The 22,790-nt window shown below is 36.7% G+C and overlaps 1 protein-coding gene across 1 annotated transcript in view; it reads right to left on the reverse strand.

Moving 5' to 3' along the window:
* The window catches only part of CDH8 (cadherin 8), a gene marked incomplete at its 3' end in the record, with an annotated part of 198,355 nt that overhangs the window by 53,923 nt on the left and 121,642 nt on the right, over window positions 1-22,790 (reverse strand). The window contains exons 6-7 of the mRNA XM_083370510.1: window positions 22,184-22,437; window positions 9,722-9,858 (exon numbers count right to left, since the gene is read on the reverse strand). Coding sequence (XP_083226636.1) covers window positions 9,722-9,858; window positions 22,184-22,437 — 391 coding nt within the window. The remainder of the gene's footprint in view (window positions 1-9,721; window positions 9,859-22,183; window positions 22,438-22,790) is intronic.

Genomic DNA, 22,790 nt, shown 5'->3' on the forward strand with positions numbered 1-22,790 from the left:
GATTCCTTATGAACCTGGCCCTGCAATCTGGCATTTCCCTCTCCTGGTTTTCTGCCCTTTAACCAAGTTGCAGTGACATTCTTTTGGGATCACAAGTTAGGAGATTCCTTCAGGATTGAGAAGTGCAGGCTCTAAGACATGAAAGGGACTGACTTCTTTCTAGACTACATCCTATGAGACAGAATTTCATGCTTCAGGCATAATTCAATTCACAGAATCCCCGTGTTCGTCTTCTGACAAGTCTTCTTCTTGGAGATGGTCCAGGGAGATCATGGCAAGAAAATGCCACTGAACTGGATGAGATCAATTTCCAGAGGAGCCTGTTGCACAATCTATTTTTCTGTCAAAAGCCTTAAAAGCCTGAAGTATAATCCCCTGGAAGCCACACAGTTGGCAGGCTTGAAAGTATTCTCACCTATTCTTTCTTCTTTCCCTTTGGATGTCTGTATCTTTCTTCCCCCAAGCTGCAGAGAAAGGATTGCTAGATCTTATGTGATATTTGATTTTTTCTTTTTTCATCAGGCCTTTAAATTTAGACTGAGGGTGGAGGTATCTGGAGAAAATGACAAAAGCAGCATCTTGCTTTAAGCTTGGGCCTATTGGTGCTACTGTGATGTCATACATATAGGACACTTTTTATCATTTGGATGAAAGCCTCTGACCACACTGATGTAACATCAAAATGAAGCCTAAAGGTCGGTCCCTTCCTTGTACAGCCTTAATCCTGTTGCGTAACTGTATAAATAATGGGCCAACCTTTTTCTTTTGCATCTTTCTCACAAAATAGAAGGAAAATAAATTGCGGGAAGCACCGTCATATTTTCACAAGTTGGACACTCACCATCTCTGGTGTTATAAACATATTGATTTGGCTTTGAAACTTCCTGCAGTAAAATTGGCTTCTAGGATAAAGTTGACTTTCACTCAAGTTCTATATTACATGTTAGAGCACAAAAATAGCCAATCCGTTTTGCAAAGCACTTGTTATCTGGATAAAGTATGAAACAACTACAAATCCTTTATGTTCAAATTTCTACATGATGTTTGTTACTTCTGAGTCACACATTTACAGTTAGAGGAAACATTTCTAAAGACCAATCCCAGGAAACCAGATTGGACTGTACATTCCTAGATTTGAAGAGCTGGCTTGGTCTGTTCTGATTCTGATTTACTCTATGTGTTAATTTAATATTGCTCCTGACTCACAAAGGACTTTCTATCACCAAGCATAAAGCAGCATTAAAAGGGAGAGAGAATAAAATAAATCAATAATGGCATTAATCATTTCCAAGATTCCATTTTGATGAAACTGATTAGCTGCATTTTTCTATTAAATATTTATCTTGGAAGTGAAGTTAAAAGTCCGGTTATCAGTATGATTTTTGTTTTGTTTCTTATCACATAATGGTCAAATAAAGAGAAGAGAAGGAAAAAGGGAAAATTGTAATCCATAGTGTAACATATTGTACAAGGGTTCAACTGACTTTATATTTTATTGGCAAATTGCTTGGTTAAAAGCTACATATTAGAATGCAGTTATTCACAAATCCTAAATCTGAAACCAATTGAATATCACATATTCAATCCTTTCATGCTTTTAGGGATTCTATCTCTCCTGTCTTTGTGCATGTCTAGTGTAAATAGCAAAATATTCCATATTCTGTTGACCATTTTCTAATGTGAAAGCTTTAGGAAATCTGCACTGAGAAGATTTGCTTTCATATCCATCCTAAGTCATCGACTCCATTGGGCAAACCTGGATCACTTACTCTCATTCAGGATGGATCTATTCCTTCTTCTTCATATGGCAATTAAAACCACTATGTTTGAAAGCTTTATCTCTCTTTAGAATGGAAAGCAATTTTATGAAATAATATAAGGTCTTCTGCTTGAGCTGGTTGGTCTAGAAGACCTCCAAGGTCCCTTCCAGCTCCTATTCTATTCTATTCTATTCTATTCTATTCTATTCTATTCTATTCTATTCTATTCTATTCTATTCTATTCTATTCTATTCTATTCTATTCTATTCTATTCTATTCTATTCCATTCCATTCCATTCCATATTTTCTATTCTATTCTATTCTATTCTATTCTATTCTATTCTATTCCATTCTATTCTATTCTATTCTATTCTATTCTATTCTATTCTATTCTATTCTATTCTATTCTATTCTATTCTATTCTATTCTATTCTATTCTATTCTATTCTATTCTATTCTATTCTATTCTATTCTATTCTATTCCATTCCATTCCATTCCATATTTTCTATTCTATTCTATTCTATTCTATTCTATTCTATTCTATTCCATTCTATTCTATTCTATTCTATTCTATTCTATTCTATTCTATTCTATTCTATTCTATTCCATTCTATTCTATTCTATTCTACTCTACTCTATTCTATTCTATTCTATTCTATTCTATTCTATTCTATTCTATTCCATTCCATTCCATTCCATATTTTCTATTCTATTCTATTCTATTCTATTCTATTCTATTCTATTCCATTCTATTCTATTCTATTCTATTCTATTCTATTCTATTCTATTCCATTCCATTCCATTCCATATTTTCTATTCTATTCTATTCTATTCTATTCCATTCTATTCTATTCTATTCTATTCTACTCTACTCTATTCTATTCTATTCTATTCTATTCTATTCTATTCCATTCCATTCCATTCCATATTTTCTATTCTATTCTATTCTATTCTATTCCATTCTATTCTATTCTATTCTATTCTATTCTATTCTATTCCATTCCATTCTATTCTATTCTACTCTACTCTACTCTATTCTATTCTATTCTATTCTATTCTATTCTATTCCATTCCATTCCATTCCATATTTTCTATTCTATTCTATTCTATTCTATTCTATTCTATTCTATTCTATTCCATTCTATTCTATTCTATTCTATTCTACTCTACTCTATTCTATTCTATTCTATTCTATTCTATTCTATTCCATTCCATTCCATTCCATATTTTCTATTCTATTCTATTCTATTCTATTCTATTCTATTCTATTCTATTCTATTCTATTCTATTCTATTCTATTCTATTCTATTCTATTCTATTCCATTCCATTCCATTCCATTCCATTCCATTCCATATTTTCTATTCTATTCTATTCTATTCTATTCTATTCTATTCTATTCTATTCTATTCTATTCTATTCTATTCTATTCTATTCTATTCTATTCCATTCTATTCTATTCTATTCCATTCCATTCCATTCCATATTTTCTATTCTATTCTATTCTATTCTATTCTATTCTATTCTATTCTATTCTATTCTATTCTATTCTATTCTATTCTATTCCATTCCATTCCATTCCATATTTTCTATTCTATTCTATTCTATTCTATTCTATTCTATTCTATTCTATTCTATTCTATTCTATTCTATTCTATTCTATTCTATTCTATTCTAATTCTAATTCTAATTCTAATTCTAATTCATTCCACTCTATTGAGTTACAGGTATGGAATGGACCATCCTACATTTTTCTCCCCTTTTACAGAAGTTATTAAAGCTAAGGAGCCTCAGGAGAAAGTGAGTTGTTTTAGAGTGGGCTAATGCTAGTGAATAGGCAGACAATTCAAAAAGGAAGTTGTCTGTTTGTAGTTTTCCTGAACCTTTTATATGTTTGAAAATAGGTTTGGATTTTAATAAGCAAAGTAAAAAATGGGAGAAGACAAAGGAGATGACCAGGCTGAGCCTTAGGCCGGAGTCAAATGCATCATCAGTCTAGCGTCCCTACACCCCTGAAAGAGACCAAAGTCCAGTCCCCCTTTAAATCCATTGACTCTTATCTGGCACCAATTTGCCTTGACCATTAGTAGATCAGATTCTTGTGTATAGGTTGCATGGAATAAACTCACAGTGCTTTCTGAATTCTATAGTAGCTCCTGGTTTCTTGCGCCTGACAAAAATGTATCTAAGCTTACTTTCAATAGCTAATCTTGACTTTAATTTCAGACCCTCCATCTTAAGTAGTAAGTGTCTCTTTCAATAAAAGTTTCTTTGCAGCCTCCTTGCTAGAGAAAATTTATTCAGTAATGAAGTTGTCATCTTTTCAATAGCACTTGAACATTTATTTTAATTTACGAAGGCCTTTAAAAGAAATACTTGATGTCTATTTTACTTTAATGAAACAGGAATTTTTTTTCCCTCCTGCTTTGTGGGTTTTTTTTTGTTAGCAACCCCTACTGTTGCTAATGTGTTTTTGCTTTATGTATCTGAGTGATTTTTGTTTTGAACCATTGGCTTTAATTATTAGTACCACTGTTGTTTTATATCACATTTACAATAAGTAAATACTTTTTTTAAAAAAAAAAAAACAACAACAACCAAAAATACCAAGAAAAGATAAAGCTGCCTGGTCACATTGGTAGTTTATAGTTTTAATAACTTAAATACAGGTAGTCCTCAACTTATGACCACAACTGAGTCCAAAATTTATGTTGCTAAGTGAGAAATTTGTTAAGCGAGTTTTGCCCCATTTTATGACTTCTCTTGCCACATTTGTTGAATGAATCACTAGTAACATGGTTGTTAAGTGAATCTGGATTTCCCATTGACATTGCTTGTCAAGACGGTCACAAAAGGGGATTGCATGACTCTGGGACACTGCAACCATCATAAATGTGGGTCAGTTGTGAAGCATCAGAATGTAAATCAGGTGACCATGGGATGCTGTAATGGTCATAAGTGCCATTGTAACTCTGAACTGTTACTAAGTGAACTGATGTAAGCTGAAAATAGATTATTATTATTATTATTATTATTATTATTATTATTATTATTATTATTATTATTATTATTATTTAAATTTATATGCCGCCCTTCTCCCTAAGGACTCAAATAAATTGACTTTATTTGCACCAATATGGATTGTAGAGGTTGGGTATATTAGGAGGGGGGTAAAATTTGGGAGTGTAGAATTGTGATCCATTCACAGCTCAGTAGAACAAAATCTTGTTCCCTGCAGAAAAAAAATCAGGAAGGTGATGGCATCTCTTCAAACTGCTATTTCCCTAATGTTGAAAAGGTCTACGCAGTTCATTTTTTCTTCTGTTCTGCAAAGGTCACCATTTTTCCAACTGAAAATAAACTTTCATGTTTTGCCTGTTCTGTTAAGATCCTTCTATGACCTCATTTGCCAGAAGCGTTTCTAAATGTTCTTCTCCCTGTGGGTTTGAATTCTCAGTTTCTAGAAGACTATGATTTCTTGTGCCAAAAATCAGATGAATCTCCTTTGTGAAAAGGAGAGAATATGAAGTGTTTGCGGGATGTACTAGTAATATATATAATAGTGTGAGTTTTTAATTAGTTTTAATTGCTCTTATACAACCATAAAAAGAAAACAAAGCAAAAGATGTGAATCAAAACAAAACAAATTACAAAAAAAGTCAGAGCAAGCTGTATCTCTTATAAATCCTAAAGCAAATATAAGAATTGAATGACAACTGCATATATATAAAAGATGCTATGACTCAATTTTAAATAAATTAAACCTTGACCATATTGTATAATCTTTCCTGATCTTAATAAAAAGCCAATTCAAGGTTTGGAAGCTGATACATTTCATCTACTTAACCTTTCTTACCTGGTGTACATGTAACTTTTACAGAACCACTTTTTGGCAACAATCCCAGCATGGTGAATCCAAAGTTCTTGATAAATGGGCATGTCCCAAATTTTTAAACAAAATTTTGATATTTAACTCTCTTCCAAGAACCTGAACTCACCATAGTAAGAGGCTACTAAGGGGCACAGTCAAAATGTATGCACTAATATATCTTTAGACTTTTTAGTTCTGCAATAAAAGGAAGTCCACAATCTATATTTTGCTATTTAAAATATCCATTAAGGAATCTGTATCCAACAGATATCAATTTATCTATTATCTATCTGCTTTCTGTCTCATCTGTATCTATCTATCTATCTATCTATCTATCTATCTATCTATCTATCTATCCATCAATCCATCGATTTTATGAAATAATCTTCTTTTGAGATCATAAGAGACATTGGTTCTGTATTATTGATTCATTGGACAATACTCATTTACATTTTCAATTCTTAATTTCTTTCACATTACTCATAATTTTTAGTGAAGATCCTTTAATTCATAGAGATATCACACAACACTAGGAGACTTGCAATTTAAAAAACAGGAAAAATAAAATAGAAAAATAGATCATATGTGTCCAGAAAAAGACCATACATAGCATGTGTGTGTGTGTGTGTGTGTGTGTGTGTTTGTGCATCTGCATCCCTAAATTACAATTTTAAGAGATCCTCTTCCTCAACCTCGTATATTAAAAATAAAATCATGCCAGATGTCTCAAATGCACTCAAATTCATTATTAATAAGCTACAGACCATGCTGGACGATGACACTGCACTTTCTCAGGCATTGCGCAGCAGATCCATACTGACATATAGTTCACTGCTCAACCTGTAGTAACCAACATGGGAGTCAGTTCTTGCAACAAACTAGATAACTACTCTGGTCTCACACCTATACTAAGATCACTATTTCAGGACCCATAAAACCCATACACAAGGTTAGAAACACCTTCACAAGCTCTTCCTCCAATGTGATATATGCCATTATCTTCTAGTAATGATCCTCTAAATCAGGGGTGTCAAACTCAATTTCATTGACGGCCACATCAGCATTGTGGTTGCCCTCAGGGGGCTGGGTGGGTGTGGCCTATGGGGTGGACGTGGCCTATGGGGTGGGCGTGGCCTATGGGGTGGGCGTGGCTAAAGTGCCTATGGCCTACTGGGTGGGCATGGCCAGCTCTACATCGTTCGCATCAAGGGTGCCTATGGGGGCCTGGGCAGGAGTGGGACAGATCTGAGGGTCTCTGGCAGGAGGAGGGTCTCTGGGCCAGGGCCAAGGCAGTGGGGGCCGTTTCCTCACTGTTTTCAGGATGGCTTCACGGGCCACATGAAACCACTTCGCGGGCCGGATCTGGCCCCCGGGCCTTGTGTTTGACATGTCTGCTCTAAATTCTACAGAGTATAAACAGGAGAAACTTTGTATAAAAGAGTTAATAGACACAATATTGACATCAGGACACACAAAAAGGACACCAAAACATTAGAGCACTTCAACTTCTCAGGACACAAATTGATTTTGGGACTTTTAAAATACTTTTTACAACACTTTTACAACACCACCAAGAAAGAAATTATTGAACATCTAAAACTGGGGTGTCAAACTTGCAATGTCACATGACGTGTCGTAACATATCACAACTTCCCCCCCCCATTGCCAGCAACGGGGTGGGCACAGTTTCGGCATGATGCATCCAGCCCGCAGGCCAGCAGTTTGACACCCCTGATCTAAAGGTTTCAGGCAATCTCAGAAGGCCTTAACAAACACAATTGATTTGAATCCATTGTTAATTAATAAAGTATTTGTAATCTGTCTCACATGTAACCTTCATCTGCATAAGTAACCCTATCTTTCTTCCTTCCCTACCTTTCCTCTTCTTACCCCAATTTCAATCTTACCACTCTGTGAATCCGATAAGAAGACGTGGCCAATGCAAGTTTATGCTTTCTGTAAAATGTGTTAGTCAGAAAAGGCATTTATTAGAATTCTGATTTATTTTTTTGCCATCACAGACTAACATAACTCGTTTATAGTCTGATGCCACAGAACAGGAGATGTTTTCTGGTGTTCTGGATATGAGCTGGTCTTGCAATAGGCTTGTTAAAGGTAAAGGTAAAGGTTCCCCCGCACATGCGTGCTAGTCGTTTCCCACTCTAGGGGCCGGTGCTCATCTCCGTTTCAAACCCGAAGAGCCAGCGCTTGTACGAGGACGTCTCCGTGGTCATGTGGCTGGCATGACTAGACGCCAAAAGCGCACAGAACGCTGTTACCTTCCCACCATAGTGGTCCCTATTTTTCTACTTGCATTTTTACATGCTTTCGAACTGCTAGGTTGGCAGAAGCTGGGACGAGTAACAGGCGCTCACTCTGTTACACGGCACTCGGGATTCGACCTGCCAAACTGCCGACCTTCTGATCGACAAGCTCAGCGTCCTAACCCACTGAGCCACCGTGTCCCTAATAGGCTTGTTAACTGTATCTCAAAGATCACAATCTACTTTCTTTTCCAGAGCAGATCTGACTTGTGCCAGGGATTCACTATTTAGCATTTAAAAAAAAAAACAAAAAAACCCCACAAAACCAGATTCTTCTGGACTTGCATATTATAATTCTGCCAGAACACACTGAACATTCCTAACTGCAGCCTTATAAGGTTACATACAAATCTAAGTGTATACAAATGGGTCTTTTATGACACAAAGTGTATTTACATGTTGCAAACCAGGGAACAAGTTTCAGGACCTCTTTCTGCCATGAAAACAAACCAAGCCAAAAATCTACCTTACATTATTTAATGGCCCAGAATTGTGTAACAAACATCAAGTCTATTTAGCTGGGATTAGGTCTGTTCAGTGCCTGTCGCCAGAAGTACTAATATTTACTGAGTTTTAATGTGTAAACTGTATCCATTAATGTATCAATCAGATTTCTTTCAATTATTTATTTGGTCAATTTTTATAGCTGCCCATCTCAGTCAAACATTATGTATCTCCTACAACATCAGCCTGAATTATTTGTTATATATTTGGCCCGGAATTGTTTTAGCAGACCCACTGCCCTTCCTTCCCTTAAATTAATTTTATATCCGAACGTGCATCTTTAAAATTCAATAAATGCATTTTGAACAATTCAGTGAAGTTTTTGGTGCTCTCTGAAGTGGATTGTTTAGATGTTTTATCACCCAATTAGGTAATGTAATCAGACCAAGTGAGAGTGGGGATTTCCCATGTGCTTCGCTAATATTGAAGCCAGTATTTTGGAACCAAATATATAAATTTCTAGACTCGAAGTACATAAACCTGGTGAAATTACTATAGAAATGCCTGCACTCCATTTCCAACACTCATTCGTGATTTTTAAAATTTATCCATTTACTTGGCAAAACCTTAAAAGAGAAGGCAGGAAACAGATAGCCAATGCTTTTTTTTAAAGGAAAGTAAACTAAATAACTAGCTAAGTAAGGGGATTTCTGGCAATGCTTTTTCAGGAGGCTATTAAATTTTGTATAATGTTTATATCCCAAGATTTGAAAGGAAAATGACATTAGTCCAAGAATCTAGGTATTATTTCGGAGAGAGAGAGAGAGAGAGAGAGAGAGAGAGAGAGAGAGAGAGAGAGAGAGAGACAGAGAGACAGAGAGAGAGAGACAGAGAGAGAGAGACAGAGAGAGACAGAGAGAGAGAGACAGAGAGAGAGAGAGAGAGAGAGAGATCTACATGCCATAAAATGTCATCTCTCACATGCTGCTGCAGTGTATTCATTAAAAACATTACTTGGAGCTTTTCCCATGTTATTCCATTCCTGGTTGGCATAATTTTACTCTGGTGGCATATCTGATTAAAAACAACCACAATAAACAAGAATGCATGCAGATTACTCACCATAAACAATTATTTCCCACCCCCCTCTTTCTCTTTCTCCCCACCCCGCTTTTCAGGAGACTAACTGATAAATTACAATTGCTGATATCTTTAGCTTATTCATTCCAAGAAAATAGGAAACACACAACAGAGCGGTCAAAGACCAAATAGGAAAAAAGGAAAAAAAAAAGAAAAAAATAAGGAAAAAGGACAATTACTTACTTTCTTCCATGGCTACAATGGTTATATTATGCCACGTGCTCGTTTCTCTGTCCAACGGTGTGCCCAAGGTTATCTTCCCATCTTGGGTGTTAATGTTGAATTGTCTCTCAAGGTCAGTGTTCCGATCGATGGAAAACCTAGAGAATAAAGATCCTTATTAAATTATTTGCTTAAATACTTTTGCCTGCTCTGAATAGCACTGCTCTCATAAACTGACAAATCCATGTTTGGCTGAATAGCAGCTTTGTAGCCTCCATGGATTCACTTGAGCTCAATAATGGTATAATTCATAAGGCCCAATAAAATAACTAACACATGAAAGAAAGAAAGAAAGAAAGAAAGAAAGAAAGAAAGAAAGAAAGAAAGAAAGAAAGAAAGAAAGAAAGAGGATCAGGAAGCAGAATTATAGTCCACGGAGTAATTAGCTATATGTTCTCAGCCTGAAGGTTAGAAGCCGTCACTAAGATCAGTTGATAGCAGTCTTTTAAAAACTACTGCGAATCAACAGTTAATTAGATGATCCACCACTTTTATTGGACAGCTCCTGTTGTACTTCATGGCCACTGCTGATAATTCTGTCAATACAATAAGGGGGAAGGTTGTTTTGTAGATGTCTCTGTGTTTTAAAAGATGCAGCAAGCACTCCAACAAAAAACGGTTTCGTGGTAATTAGGTAAATGTGTCATCTCTTTATGCCGTAAACCAATTCTGAAGACAATAGCTTAAAAAAAAACAGCAATAACTTTTCACGGGTAAAATATTTTTAAAAGCTGAAAAATGACCATTTTTTTTGAACTGATTTCATTGGTGTCTTGCAAAACAACTTTGATCTGATAGCAGAGCAAATGAAGAAGGTACAGGTGCATTTTGCAGCCTAAACACAGAGAGCCAATTCGACAAAGCTAGAAATCTCAGTAGTAAATGGTTCAAATGGTGCATTAAACAAAATGGTGATTTAGAACTCCCTGCAAATTCTTCAAGAAAGCTTTTACGCCGGTCCATTTTCATGGAGTTGTTTTATTAATGCATTACTTGCAAAAGAAACCAAACTGGACAAATTAAACCTTTGGATTTCTGACAGGCTATGCAGAGAAGGCAAGAGAAAGCAAGAAGAAAAAAAAATGATCTAGTATAGCAACTACAGCTTTTATGGTTCCATTAAATCCTAAGGGAGAAATTAAATACAGAAGCATATTTAGTATCATTCTAAAGTGTGACATCTCAAAACAGCACACTAATTTTTTTTTTTTGCATCTATCCAGTATTCTTCCTTACCATGCAACTATTCATTAGCATTAGTAATCTCATGCCATGGCTCAGACTGTTGAGCACATGAGGGATCTTTGGACAAGTTTTTATCTTCAAATTTTGTTCTGACCTGATTTGGATCTCTCAAGAAAATGCATTGCATCACAACTTGGTTGCCGGCATCAACTTCCCTCCGCCCTGTGCGCTCCCACAGAGAGGGCCTCCTCAGGGTGCCCCGATCAGAGAATGTCGATTAGTGGCCCCCAGGGGCAGGGCCTTCTCTGTGGGCGCCCCGGAGCTATGGAATCGGCTGCCGGTTGGGCTCTGGATGGCACCCGACCTCCGCTCCTTCCGTCGCGATCTGAAGACACTCTTATTTGAACAAGCCGGCCTGGCCTGATGGGGGATGGGTTGGGTTTTATGGTCATTTTTAACATTTGTATTTACTTTTAGTCGGGCATATGTTTAATTTTCTTTTAACTTTTGTATTTTTGTATTTTTTATATATTTGCCCTGTTCACCGCCCTGAGTCCTTCGGGAGAAGGGCAGTATATAAATAAAATTATTATTATTATTATTATTATTATTATTATTATTATTATTATTATTATTATTATTATTATTATTATTATTATTATTATTTGGTCAAAATACATTTTGTCATACACAGCTAAAAGGAAGAAAATGAAAAGGAGCAGCAGCAATCGTAAATGTATGCCCCAATAACTAAATACCAACCACACAGAATAAAACCCGCAATTCATCCTTGTAAACATGGTAAACTGAGGGTATTAAACATGGAGCTTCAAAGCCATAAGAGCCAACAACAACAATAATAATAGCTAGACTACAAACTAATAAACATTAATTACAATTTTAGTGCTTTTAAACCTTAGGTGATCTGACTGTAAAATGTAATTTGAGAAAGTGGTATTATTATTATTATTATTATTATTATTATTATTATTATTATTATTATTATTATTATTATTATTATTATTAAAATGGAGACAGACATGAAAAGTGTTGCAACCACAACCTGCCTCTTCTGGTACAGAAATATTCAATTGCTGGAGGTTTTTAAGAAAAGATTAGACAACCTTTGTCCAGCATAGAATAAGGACTCCTGTCCTGGGCAAGGGGGGTGTTGGACTACAAGACCTCTAAGGTCCCTTCCATTCCTATGATTCTAAAGAAAACATATGGTCTAGTATTTGGATTAAATTTGTGAATTTATGAACCACCAGAAGCTCTTTCAAATTGCTGTGGGTGGACCCTTATGCAGAATACATTGTGTCAGCTGCAGCAGGGTTGTGCAAGGCAATAAGGCGAGGTAGACATGAAAGATGGAAGGTCCAGCCTTCCTTCTTGTACAGGTTGCTGTACAAATAGCAGCAATCTGTACAGAGATCAAATGCTGGCATGAGTCTTGGGTAACCTAGCCAACAGCTTCCCTAATAATTCAAGAGAGACATAACCAGGGCATGAACCAACTGCTTACCCATCTTGGTAGTTAAGAACTATGGTTCCTTTGAATATTCATGAAATGGAAATTAGCACTTTTCATTTTTCAATGGAACACTTTAAAAGAAACCTCTAGCTGAAGCCTTGAAGGAAGCCTTGAAGGAAGAGGAAAGAAAAGTAGAGGAAGGGAGATGACACAGCCAAGATGGACTACAATAATGTCTGTCTTCTGTTGGCTTTCATGTTCTATTTAGGGCCGTGGAGGCCCCTCCAATCAGAAATTCTGCTTAGACTTTGAAAAGAGATTCCTATGCTACATCATTCAGAGCGGGGACAAAAGAATAAATCTGAAAACCATCAATATAGATGCAATAATTGAACTGGAAAGATGAAATCAAGGAGCCTGGCAGAAAAGTTTATAGAGAAAACAATAAGGATCCTAAGAAAAAAACGAGAGGAATCCCCAGGGATAATGGAAAAAATTAGATGATTAAACCATTTCACAAAATCAGAAAGACCCAACGAAATAACAAGGCAGCTCCTGTGTCTTACCAACCCTGAGCCTATCCACATATAAGGAAATTGGCTTTGTCCTGAACTTCCTGTAGGGAGTGATCAATGAATGAAATTTTCAAACACTTATGAAACTGAGATTTGATTGTAAATATGCCAGTTAAATTGCAAGCTTTCTGAAGACAAAACAAAACAGGATTCTCTTGTGCTCACTTTTCAGTTCAGTTTAAGCCCCATCAGATACATTTTAGAATTATTAAATAATGCGTATTTAGAAAGATCACAGGAACAAATGAATGCTAAAAAGGCAATTCTTCCGTTAAAATGATGAACTCCAACTTACAGCTGGAACAAAAAGTCATATTTTTAATCAATTTTATTTAGTAACATAAAGAAATGCGTCCCTGGACAGATTTCAAGCTATAACCCCTGAAGCTCTTTAAATAGAAACAAAACTGGAGATTTGTGAAGTTTTCTGCATTGATTTTCAACAAGCTCTTCATGAGATCAAAATGTATTAAAAAGTAAAATCCCCCACCACCAAAAAAAAGTGTATAGGTTGCCAGAAAGAAAATGTTTCCTTCCTCTGACTTCAGACCAGTATATATCATATACAACAGATTTGGTAATTAGGGGAGGAAAGCCATGGCAAATCTAGACAGCACACTAAAAAGCAGAGACATCACCCTGCCAACGAAAGTGCGTATAGTCAAGGCTATGGTCTTCCCAGTTGCAATGTATGGCAGTGAAAGTTGGACCATAAGAAAGGCTGAGCGCCAAAGAATTGAGGCCTTTGAACTATGGTGCTGGAGAAGACTCCTGCGAGTCCCTTGGACTGTTACATGTTTTGTGCCAGCCCATGGCAGTTCCCCAAATAGGTCATCAGATGGAGCAAAGAGGCTTCTTTGCTCCCCTGCAGCAGCCCCATTGGCGAGAGAGTTTTATGGCTAGGGAGGGGCCGAGACCCCCCATAAATACCTCTGCTCAGGGGCTGCTTCTTTGTTCTGCTTCTCTTTCTATCTTCTCTCTTGCATGCATTCTCTACCATACAAGCATGGATGCTTCCATGCCATATAGCTCTTTTTATATAACCTGTCGATGAATAAAGCTTCATAATGACTGCATCTCTGCATTCTGCCTATTTCACTTGGAAGCACCTTAACGTTCCATCGATCTCTTGTGAAAGCTGCTTCACATGGACTGCAAGGCGATCAAACCGGTCAGTCCTAGAGGAGATCAACCCTGACTGCTCTTTAGAAGGCCAGATCCTGAAGTTGAAACTCAAATACTTTGGCCACCTAATGAGAAGGAAGGACTCGCTGGAGAAGAGCCAAATGCTGGGAAAGGTTGAGGGCAAGAGAAGAAGGGGACGACAGAGAATGAGGTGGCTGGATGGAGTCACTGAAGCAGTAGGTATGAGCCTAAATGGACTCCAGAAGATGGTAGAGGACAGGTAAGCCTGGAGGAATGTTGTCCATGGGGTCGCGATGGGTCAGACACGACTTTGCAACTAACAACTATTCTTTTTAATGAGGATATTGTCAAACATCTAAGCAACGTATGAAGGTTTTTTTAATCAAATGGAGGGAGAGGAATGGAAATAATAATTTAGTAATTAAAAACTTTTGAAATTGCTTCAATAATGTCACAGTTTATTGAGTAGTGGTGGCTGGATGTGAAAACTGAGTTTGCAGGTAGTGGGTGGTGAGACATATTTCTTCAGTTAATGGTTCAGACATATAGCACTAGCTGTATCACTTAGACCGATACACCACTTAACAGTGCTTTAAAGCACTGTTTATAGAGTCAGTATGTTTGCTACCAACAATCTGGGTCCTCCTTTTACCCACCTTGGAATGATGGATGGCTGACTCAACCTTCAGCCGGTGACACTCAAACTGCTGAACTGCTGGCAGCTGGCAGTCAGCAGAAGTAGCTGCAGTACTGCATGCTAACCACTGCACCACCTCGGTGCAAATATGGATTTGAATGTAACTCGCCTTTTTATTCATTTCCACCAAAATAGTGTCTTGTATTGAGGTAAATTAAAGTTTTACAACCAAATCTGAACCTTTCCAGACTTTCAGCTTTCTCCTGCTGAGACGTGAATCACCATGTTGATACTGTAAATCACTGTATCTCAGCAATGCCAGCCAGAGAGGAGGGCATTCTGCTAGGTATGACTGAGATAAACAGCTACAGTTCGGGAAGGCATAAAATATTTTATCTAGGATTTTAAACCCTGCTGTGTATTAAGAAAATGATTTACTTTTGCCGAAGATGAAATACCCTTCAGGACTCTATATAGGGGGGTTGTGTACATACACACACACAAATATATTTTTTTTCCTTAAAAGAAAAAAAAAGAATGCAGAAAGACAAGATCCAAGAACCATTAGTCACCAAAGTTTTGAACGAAACCAAGCACAAGTTTGGAAGTGTGGAGAATGTCCCCCTTTGAATTCCACAAAGAAGTATAGGAAGGTATAATATTAAAACAACACGGAGAATATAATATTTCCAAAAATTAAACTGACTGACATGGATCCATGGCTTTAATGTGTGGATTAGTACTTGGTTCTTTTCCTTAGATCAGAGATCCCCAACCTTTTGGGCACCGGGACCGGTTACGTGGAGAGAGGTTTTTCCGCAGACTGGAGGGCGCATGGTTTTGTGTGCTGCCTGCATCCCACAGATGGGGCTTTGCTTGTTTGTGTGGCCCGGTTACTGTCATGCCACAGACTGGTGCTGGTCCACAGATCAGGAGTCGGGGACCCCTGCCTTAGATGACGCCCTTTTCCAATTGTTCCCACCTCACTATACCATGCAGAGCCTTGGTGGAGCAGTGGGCTAATGCCTCCTTAAGTAACACCAGCTGCCTGCAATTAGTGCAGGTTCGCATCCCACCAGGCTCAAAGTTGACTCAGCCTTCCATCCTTCCGAGGTAGGTAAAATGAGGACCCAGATTGTTGGGGGCAATTAAGCTGACTTTGTAATAATGCCGCTTGGGTGTGTGTGAAAGCCCTAATAAGCAGGCCTATACATAGAATGAAGGCTACTGCTAAGCTTGTAAGCCACCCTGAGTCTTCGGAGAAGGGCGGGATATAAATGGAATTTTAAAAAAAAATCACCAGAGGTCTCCTCAGTTACAAATTACATTTTTAAATGGACCATAAATATTTGAGTTTAAATTGATTTTGAATAAAACCATGCCAACATGCCTACAGCTAAGATCCTTGGTGCTCTTGAGACTTGTTGATTTCTTGGGAGATGTTTCATTAGCCCAACTAGGTAACATCATCAGTGCTAGTGCAGCTAATGTAGGCCCAGAGAACACCAAGGACTCCTCATTTCAATCCTCAGCTGCAAATATTTTCCTTTACTGGTACATTTCAGTATTGTCAACTGCCAGGGAAATCAGGAGATCCAGGCAGTTCAAATGAGTATAAAGATTTATTGTAAGTTTAAGCTCTCTACAAGAATATGAACTACTAATGGTCAAGGGGAAATAGTGGGAGTTAAGAATAGAAAGGAATTCAAGGCTGGCTGGACTTAGATCACTAAAAGACTCATGACTGATGACACACGTAACGTTTCCCTTGGGTCATCTCCTACAAGTATTTAGCCAACTTTGAGATTCTAATATGTCTACTCTTTGGTTACCCAGGTTCTTTATAAGCAACAGGGCTGCATAGCAAGTTGGATCTTCTCTCCAAAAAATACTTCAGAGCATACAAAAGGATGAAAACATCCCAGCTTTATCTGTCCCCAGGATTATACGATTTGGACAATGAATCTCAAGCACCAAACTTCCATATAGTTCGCTTCATAAAAGGAAGCTGGAAATGACTAGATTCTCCGAAGACTCAGGGCGGCTTACAAGCTTAGCAGTATAGTGAATAGCCATCAGGTTTTTTTCAGTCCAGACTGTCCAGTTCAGCTTGTGTCCTGTTAATAATTCCAGCACCGTTTTATATTTTGCCAGATATTGACAACTTGGATGTTATTTCTGACATTCACTTTTGTCTTTAGCAATTTTCTCACTCTTCATGTACTCAAAGACACATCTTTGCTAATCACATTTTTGACTTGTCCATGCTTGATATTACCCAACTATGAAATGTGCACATAATTGTAGGTTTTGTCCTGATGGCGCCTGGTAGTTTTGGTTATTGGCATTTCAATTCCATTACTGTTTGTGATTTCACACCGATTTATTGCTACTGTAGCAAATTTCTCTAGGCCAAATTCTATTGCTGTATCTGTGCTGAAAATTCTCACAGTGCTTGTCAATGATTGGATTTTCAATTTTAGATTTTCCAAAAAGCTTCAGATTATACATATAAAGCAAATGTGAGATTTTATTAGCATTTAACAAATTAACTTTTATTTTCTTCACAATCACTGAAAGTATAATCACAGCAAAAGCAATTAGAAATAATAAGGGTGGTAATGAGTCACCTGGTAGATGCCTCTCCTAATGTTGATAAGCCCATATTTTTCATTTCCAGCCAGCAATTCTGTCTTCCACTGCTTTTTATTGACACCAGTTGTTTCCCAAAAATTGATGGCTGAACTACACGGAAATGAATCAAACACATTGGCACAATTGCCTCTAGTCTGATTGAAATAGCTGATTTTACTTAAATGGGATGATTTGTGCCTCATAGCATTCAATTTTCCAAGCTAATGCTGTTATTAGCTGAATGAAGGCTACTGCTAAGCTTGTAAGCCGCCCTGAATCTTCGGAGAAGGGCGGGATATAAATGTAATAAAAATTTTAAAAAAATATAAAGAAAATAAATTACTTGCATCTGACCATTATTATTATTATTATTATTATTATTATTATTATTATTATTATTATTATTATTATTATTATTATTATTATTATTATTATTATTATTATTTTGGTCTCCAGACTCATCTTTCACTTTGGTCGGAATATAATTTTCCTTTATTTTATTTTATTTCTTTTTTTAATTTCAATACCCACTATTGTTGTATTGCAGGCAAGCTGACTAGTCTGTTCAATAGATGTTACTCCTTGCAATTGTCTTATTAACATCCTGCATTAGAGATGCCAGGTTGTTTTGGGATACTACTTTCAATGCAGGCAGTCTTTATCTTTCTGTGAGTAGTTCTGCGTACAACATATTTTTCTCTTTTAATTCTTTTTTGCCTGGAGATCAGTTCATAGTTTGCTTCAGTACTGGCCTGTACTGGTTCTGTTGTTATGACTTCTTCTATGTTATTATTTCTGTAGTTCACACCAGCTATTTCCTCTATATTTCCAACTGTTGTTCTTTCAACTGTTCTAATATTGTTTTGGATCTTGCATATTCATATATTTTTTTTCTGAATCTCTTCCAGTTGTGCATCCCTGAATAATTTATTTCTGATAATCCTTTGATCTACTAATAATTGCTCAGTGATAGTTGATTTTGGATAGATTCAGATCATCATCATTCTTATTTCTATTTGGAATGGCAACAGACGTGTTTCAACGATGGGAAAGGTAATAAATCAATTTGTTAAATATTATTTTAAATTATACATTAAACAGTTACTGAATTAGGAACAGATGGAAGAATAACTAGCTATGGTTCAAGTTATAAATTTAAAAGAACAATAAGAGGAAGTTTGCAATACGTCAATTATTGAACCGGAAACATCTGTCTTTCAATCATCTCTGGCAACCACTTCTGATTTGTTTCAGCATGTTCTGCTAAGAAAAGAAAAAAAGGGAAAAAATAACCCATGTCTAGATTTGTCTACTAAAAAGGGCTATGAAAGTAAGGTGACTTACAATAGGTTACATTGATAACTACATATTTTGGGATGCTCCAGGTAAAATTTCTTTAGAAGCAAAGCTGCATACGGATATTGATTTTTTGGACAATAGGTTTCCCCTTTCTTGATCTTTTCCATTCATTCTCCTGATGTCAGTTTTTTAGCTCACTCATCTATCTGTGCTATCCGTCTCTCATCATATCCCTTGATAGTACTTTTAAAATCATGAAGAGTCATTGGTGATGATTTAACAATATTAATGAAGGCTATAGAGCAGCTAAATTATCCAGAAGAGAACTTGGCATGCTAAGAAAACAACATTATATCTAAAAAAAACATTTGTCCTGAAGTGTATGGAATGCCAAATCTGCACTAAAAGTAAACAATCACAAGATTGTGCTCTACTTAATAATATAGGAGTCTATAATAGCATAATGCACATGCTTCAAAAATTATTTGAAACACATGTTTTGGATCTTGCACAAGGACAATCTCTCTTGCCCCTAAAATATTCTGACTTTTCACAGGGTTCCAGGTGAGCCTGGGCTGGGAAAAGCCCTCACTGCTTTAAAGGAATCTATTAAATAAAATGAATTTGTAGGAGATTACCAGGAAGAGCCTGAAAAAGGGGGGGAGGGTCTCAAGATTGTCATCAATTTAGAGTCACTTTGCACCCACAAGAGAGCTAAGTTCATCCCCAATTGGATTCCACTAGGAATTCTACCATCATTTTGCCCTGGCTGTTAGTAGTTCAGATTCTTATTTACAGATAGCTTGAAATAAACTTGTATTCACTTTGGACCCAGCCCTGTCTCCTGATCTTTTTTGTGCCTTACAGAACTGAACTTAAAGCATTGGCTTGCTCAAAGACCAGAGATCAGCAAACAGGAAAAAAAACCCACCCTAAAGAAATGCAGGCTATAAGCATCATAAGCATTATAAAGGCTGAATCAGTATGCATATCAGACAGAATCCAGATGAGAAAGGGGAGACACACATGCAAGTTTTGCATATTTAATTAAAACATGTGAAATGCCATCATACATGGTGGATTTTGTGGGGCAGGAAATACTCACATGACATAAATAGGGTTATTGGCACAGGAAGATATATATTTTCCAATAACCAGTCGGGAATTTCTGCCTCCAATTTTTTTCCTCTTGTGACTTAATAACTTGAAATTTCTTATCTGATTAACCACCAGCCTTGTATAATCCTATTGCACAGATGGCGGCTTCAAAGAATTTGGTGTAGGCCTGCACTCATAAGGCAAAGAAACATTTCCAAAGCAATTAAAAATGAAAAAGTGCCTAAAGGTGATGGATTTAAGAACTTTTCCTTGCGACATTTTCTGATCATCCTGAATGTTTATGCAGAATTTTTTTTTTTTAAAGCAGCATCTTGAAGACCAGCAAATTTGATCTGTGGCATATATTTTTTTAAGCCAAAAAAATCAGGTGCACTTGATAGCCATTACATAGAGATTTCAGATAAGGAGGAAAAGGAGAGAGAGAGAAATGGAGTAGGTGGATCTTCAACACAGTGCCCATGGACATTAAACCATTTTACATACACACACACACACACACACACACACACACACACACACACACACACACACACAGAGAGAGAGAGAGAGAGAGAGAGAGAGAGAGAGAGAGAGATATTTTTAATTATATTTAATATTCAAGCTAGTATACTGCAAAGCAATACACCAGCCTCCAGAATCATTTTTATATCAAACCGTACCCTTGGGTGTATTTGTTCTGTTAGACTTATTATTTCATGCAATCAAAAGTTTCTTGGCAGTTCACAGTATGACCAAAAGAACAATACAATAAAAGACCTACCAGATATCATTTAAATTATTTCTAAGAAAAAAAAACAAACAGCCCCTCTTAAGGCAAAACAAACAAATGGATTACAGTAGCTGCATTTTTCCAACAGTAGTACAGTTAGGAAATAAAAACTGTAGGACTACACATTTCTATTTTATTTGTAAATGTGGCCACTAGCTGGGTAGTGGGGGTGGGTAGGAGAATATAAGTACAAACAATGAGTATCCAGGGAGGCTATAAAATATGGAACAATCTTATTCTGGCAGAAATCTTTTATAGCAGGTTTTTTTAAATTGTTTGTTCTTAAGTTTTATAGCATGCTCAGTAGTCCTAAAAAAGCTGGGTGTAGGAGGAGCACAAAACCTGGGACTGGAGTTAAAAGAGGGAACAGCCTAGTATCCCTACATAGCCACAAGTGGACTATGTCAAGCCTCCCTTGAATCACATTGACTCTTATCTAACTTGAGGCCAGTGCTAATCCTTAATTGAGAAGATCCCTGCATAGACACAAGTAGCAATAAAGTTGAATTTTCACATGTGGACCTGGTCTTTCAAGCTTGACTCTGGGATCCTAATTATTTTTTAAAGTATATTATTCATCTTTCGTTTTATTCCAGAGCAAATCTTTGAAGACCATATCATTTGAAGCTTGCAAAATACATTTTATATATTTTTCCACTCCCTCAGCCCTCAAAAGGTCTGACACAACAGAGGGGATACTGTGAGAAATAGAGGCTTCACAAGAATATTTACTCATTCATTGGCTATTAATTGCCTTCATTTGTTAACTTGGCTCAAAATAAGGGAACTTAATGGTTTGATGGGAAGGAAATCCTCCATTGCCCACCAAAAAAAAAGTATTTATTTTTCAGGAATTATTTCTCTTTTGTTTCTCCCTTCCTTCTTCGTTCCTTCATGGCATTCAGAATGACCAAGCTCAGAGACTGTGCAGTGGTTGTCCATCAGATGAAATAAAACCATTCTTATCAATGTCATCTTAAATCCAGAATGAAATTCAGAAAGAAAATGAAAATGCTGAACAGTGCATTTTTGTTAATCCACTCCCCTCCCCCCCACAAATACAGTCTTAGGGTCACTTTAAAAAAAACAAAACCAAGAAATGTAAAATGATCTTTCTCTGGACCTGGAAAGATATCAGATGCCAATCAAGCATGGGTATGATAAGAATTCCATAATGCTACACATAAAATTAAAGAAATCAAAATAGTTTCGATCTAGTCTTATAAGAAGAGGAACACTGGATGTTTATTAGAAAATTTATGAACCATAATTCTGAGAGATTTTTTTTTTACAGCAGCCTTGACGCTTAACTGTCTGGTACAGTTAAACAAAATGGCGTAGTATGCAGAAGTTTACTAACCGAGGAAACAGTATTTCTAGGTCAAAATTCCTCTTACTTGAAAATCTAGAGAACTGTGGACTGAGTTGACTTTACTAGATGGAGAAATGATCTGACTAAATTTAATTCCTAAGTTCTCCACAGAGGGGGAAAAAGCCAAACACAACTGGAGATTGGGGACGATCCAGGTATAATACACATTAAGCCCTTTCTTCAGCAGGAAGAACTCTTTTAAAGCAGGAATACCTTATAGAGCTTGAAGATCCATCTGGATCGTGGGCGGTCACCTGACCAATCACGGAGTTAATAGCAGCATTTTCATGCACTTCCAGTAGATACGTTGGTGATGAAAAAATGGGGGGTTCATCAGCATCTTCCACTACAATTTTTAATGTTGCTGTATCTTTGAAGGGTCCCATGCTGATGAAACGTGGATCAATATAGGCATTAGCTGCTTCTATCTTCAGCGTATATGAATTTTTGGTCTCAAAATCCAAGGGCTGTTAAGAATGACAAACACAAAAGCTTTTCCTAGATGATCAAAACAGCAAGAACAAGACAATGCAATGTTGACACATCTGGTTCCCCTCCTTTTCTTGACTTTTAATGCAATCCCTTTTCCCTTTCTTTTATCATGGCCACACACTTCATGAGTCTTTATTAATGTCTCATTTATTTGGTAAGCTTCAATGAAACCCCACCAAATTGGAGATTTGCTGTCTCTGTTTAAAAGTACTTTTTTGTGTTTTTTTTAAGAAAAATACATATAAAGGTTTTTCACTTGGCATTTTGCCATTTTCTTTCTTTCTTTCTTTCTTTCTTTCTTTCTTTCTTTCTTTCTTTCTTTCCTTTT

Source organism: Vipera ursinii (genome assembly GCF_947247035.1).
Source record: "Vipera ursinii genome assembly, chromosome: 10".
NCBI lineage: Eukaryota > Metazoa > Chordata > Lepidosauria > Squamata > Viperidae > Vipera > Vipera ursinii.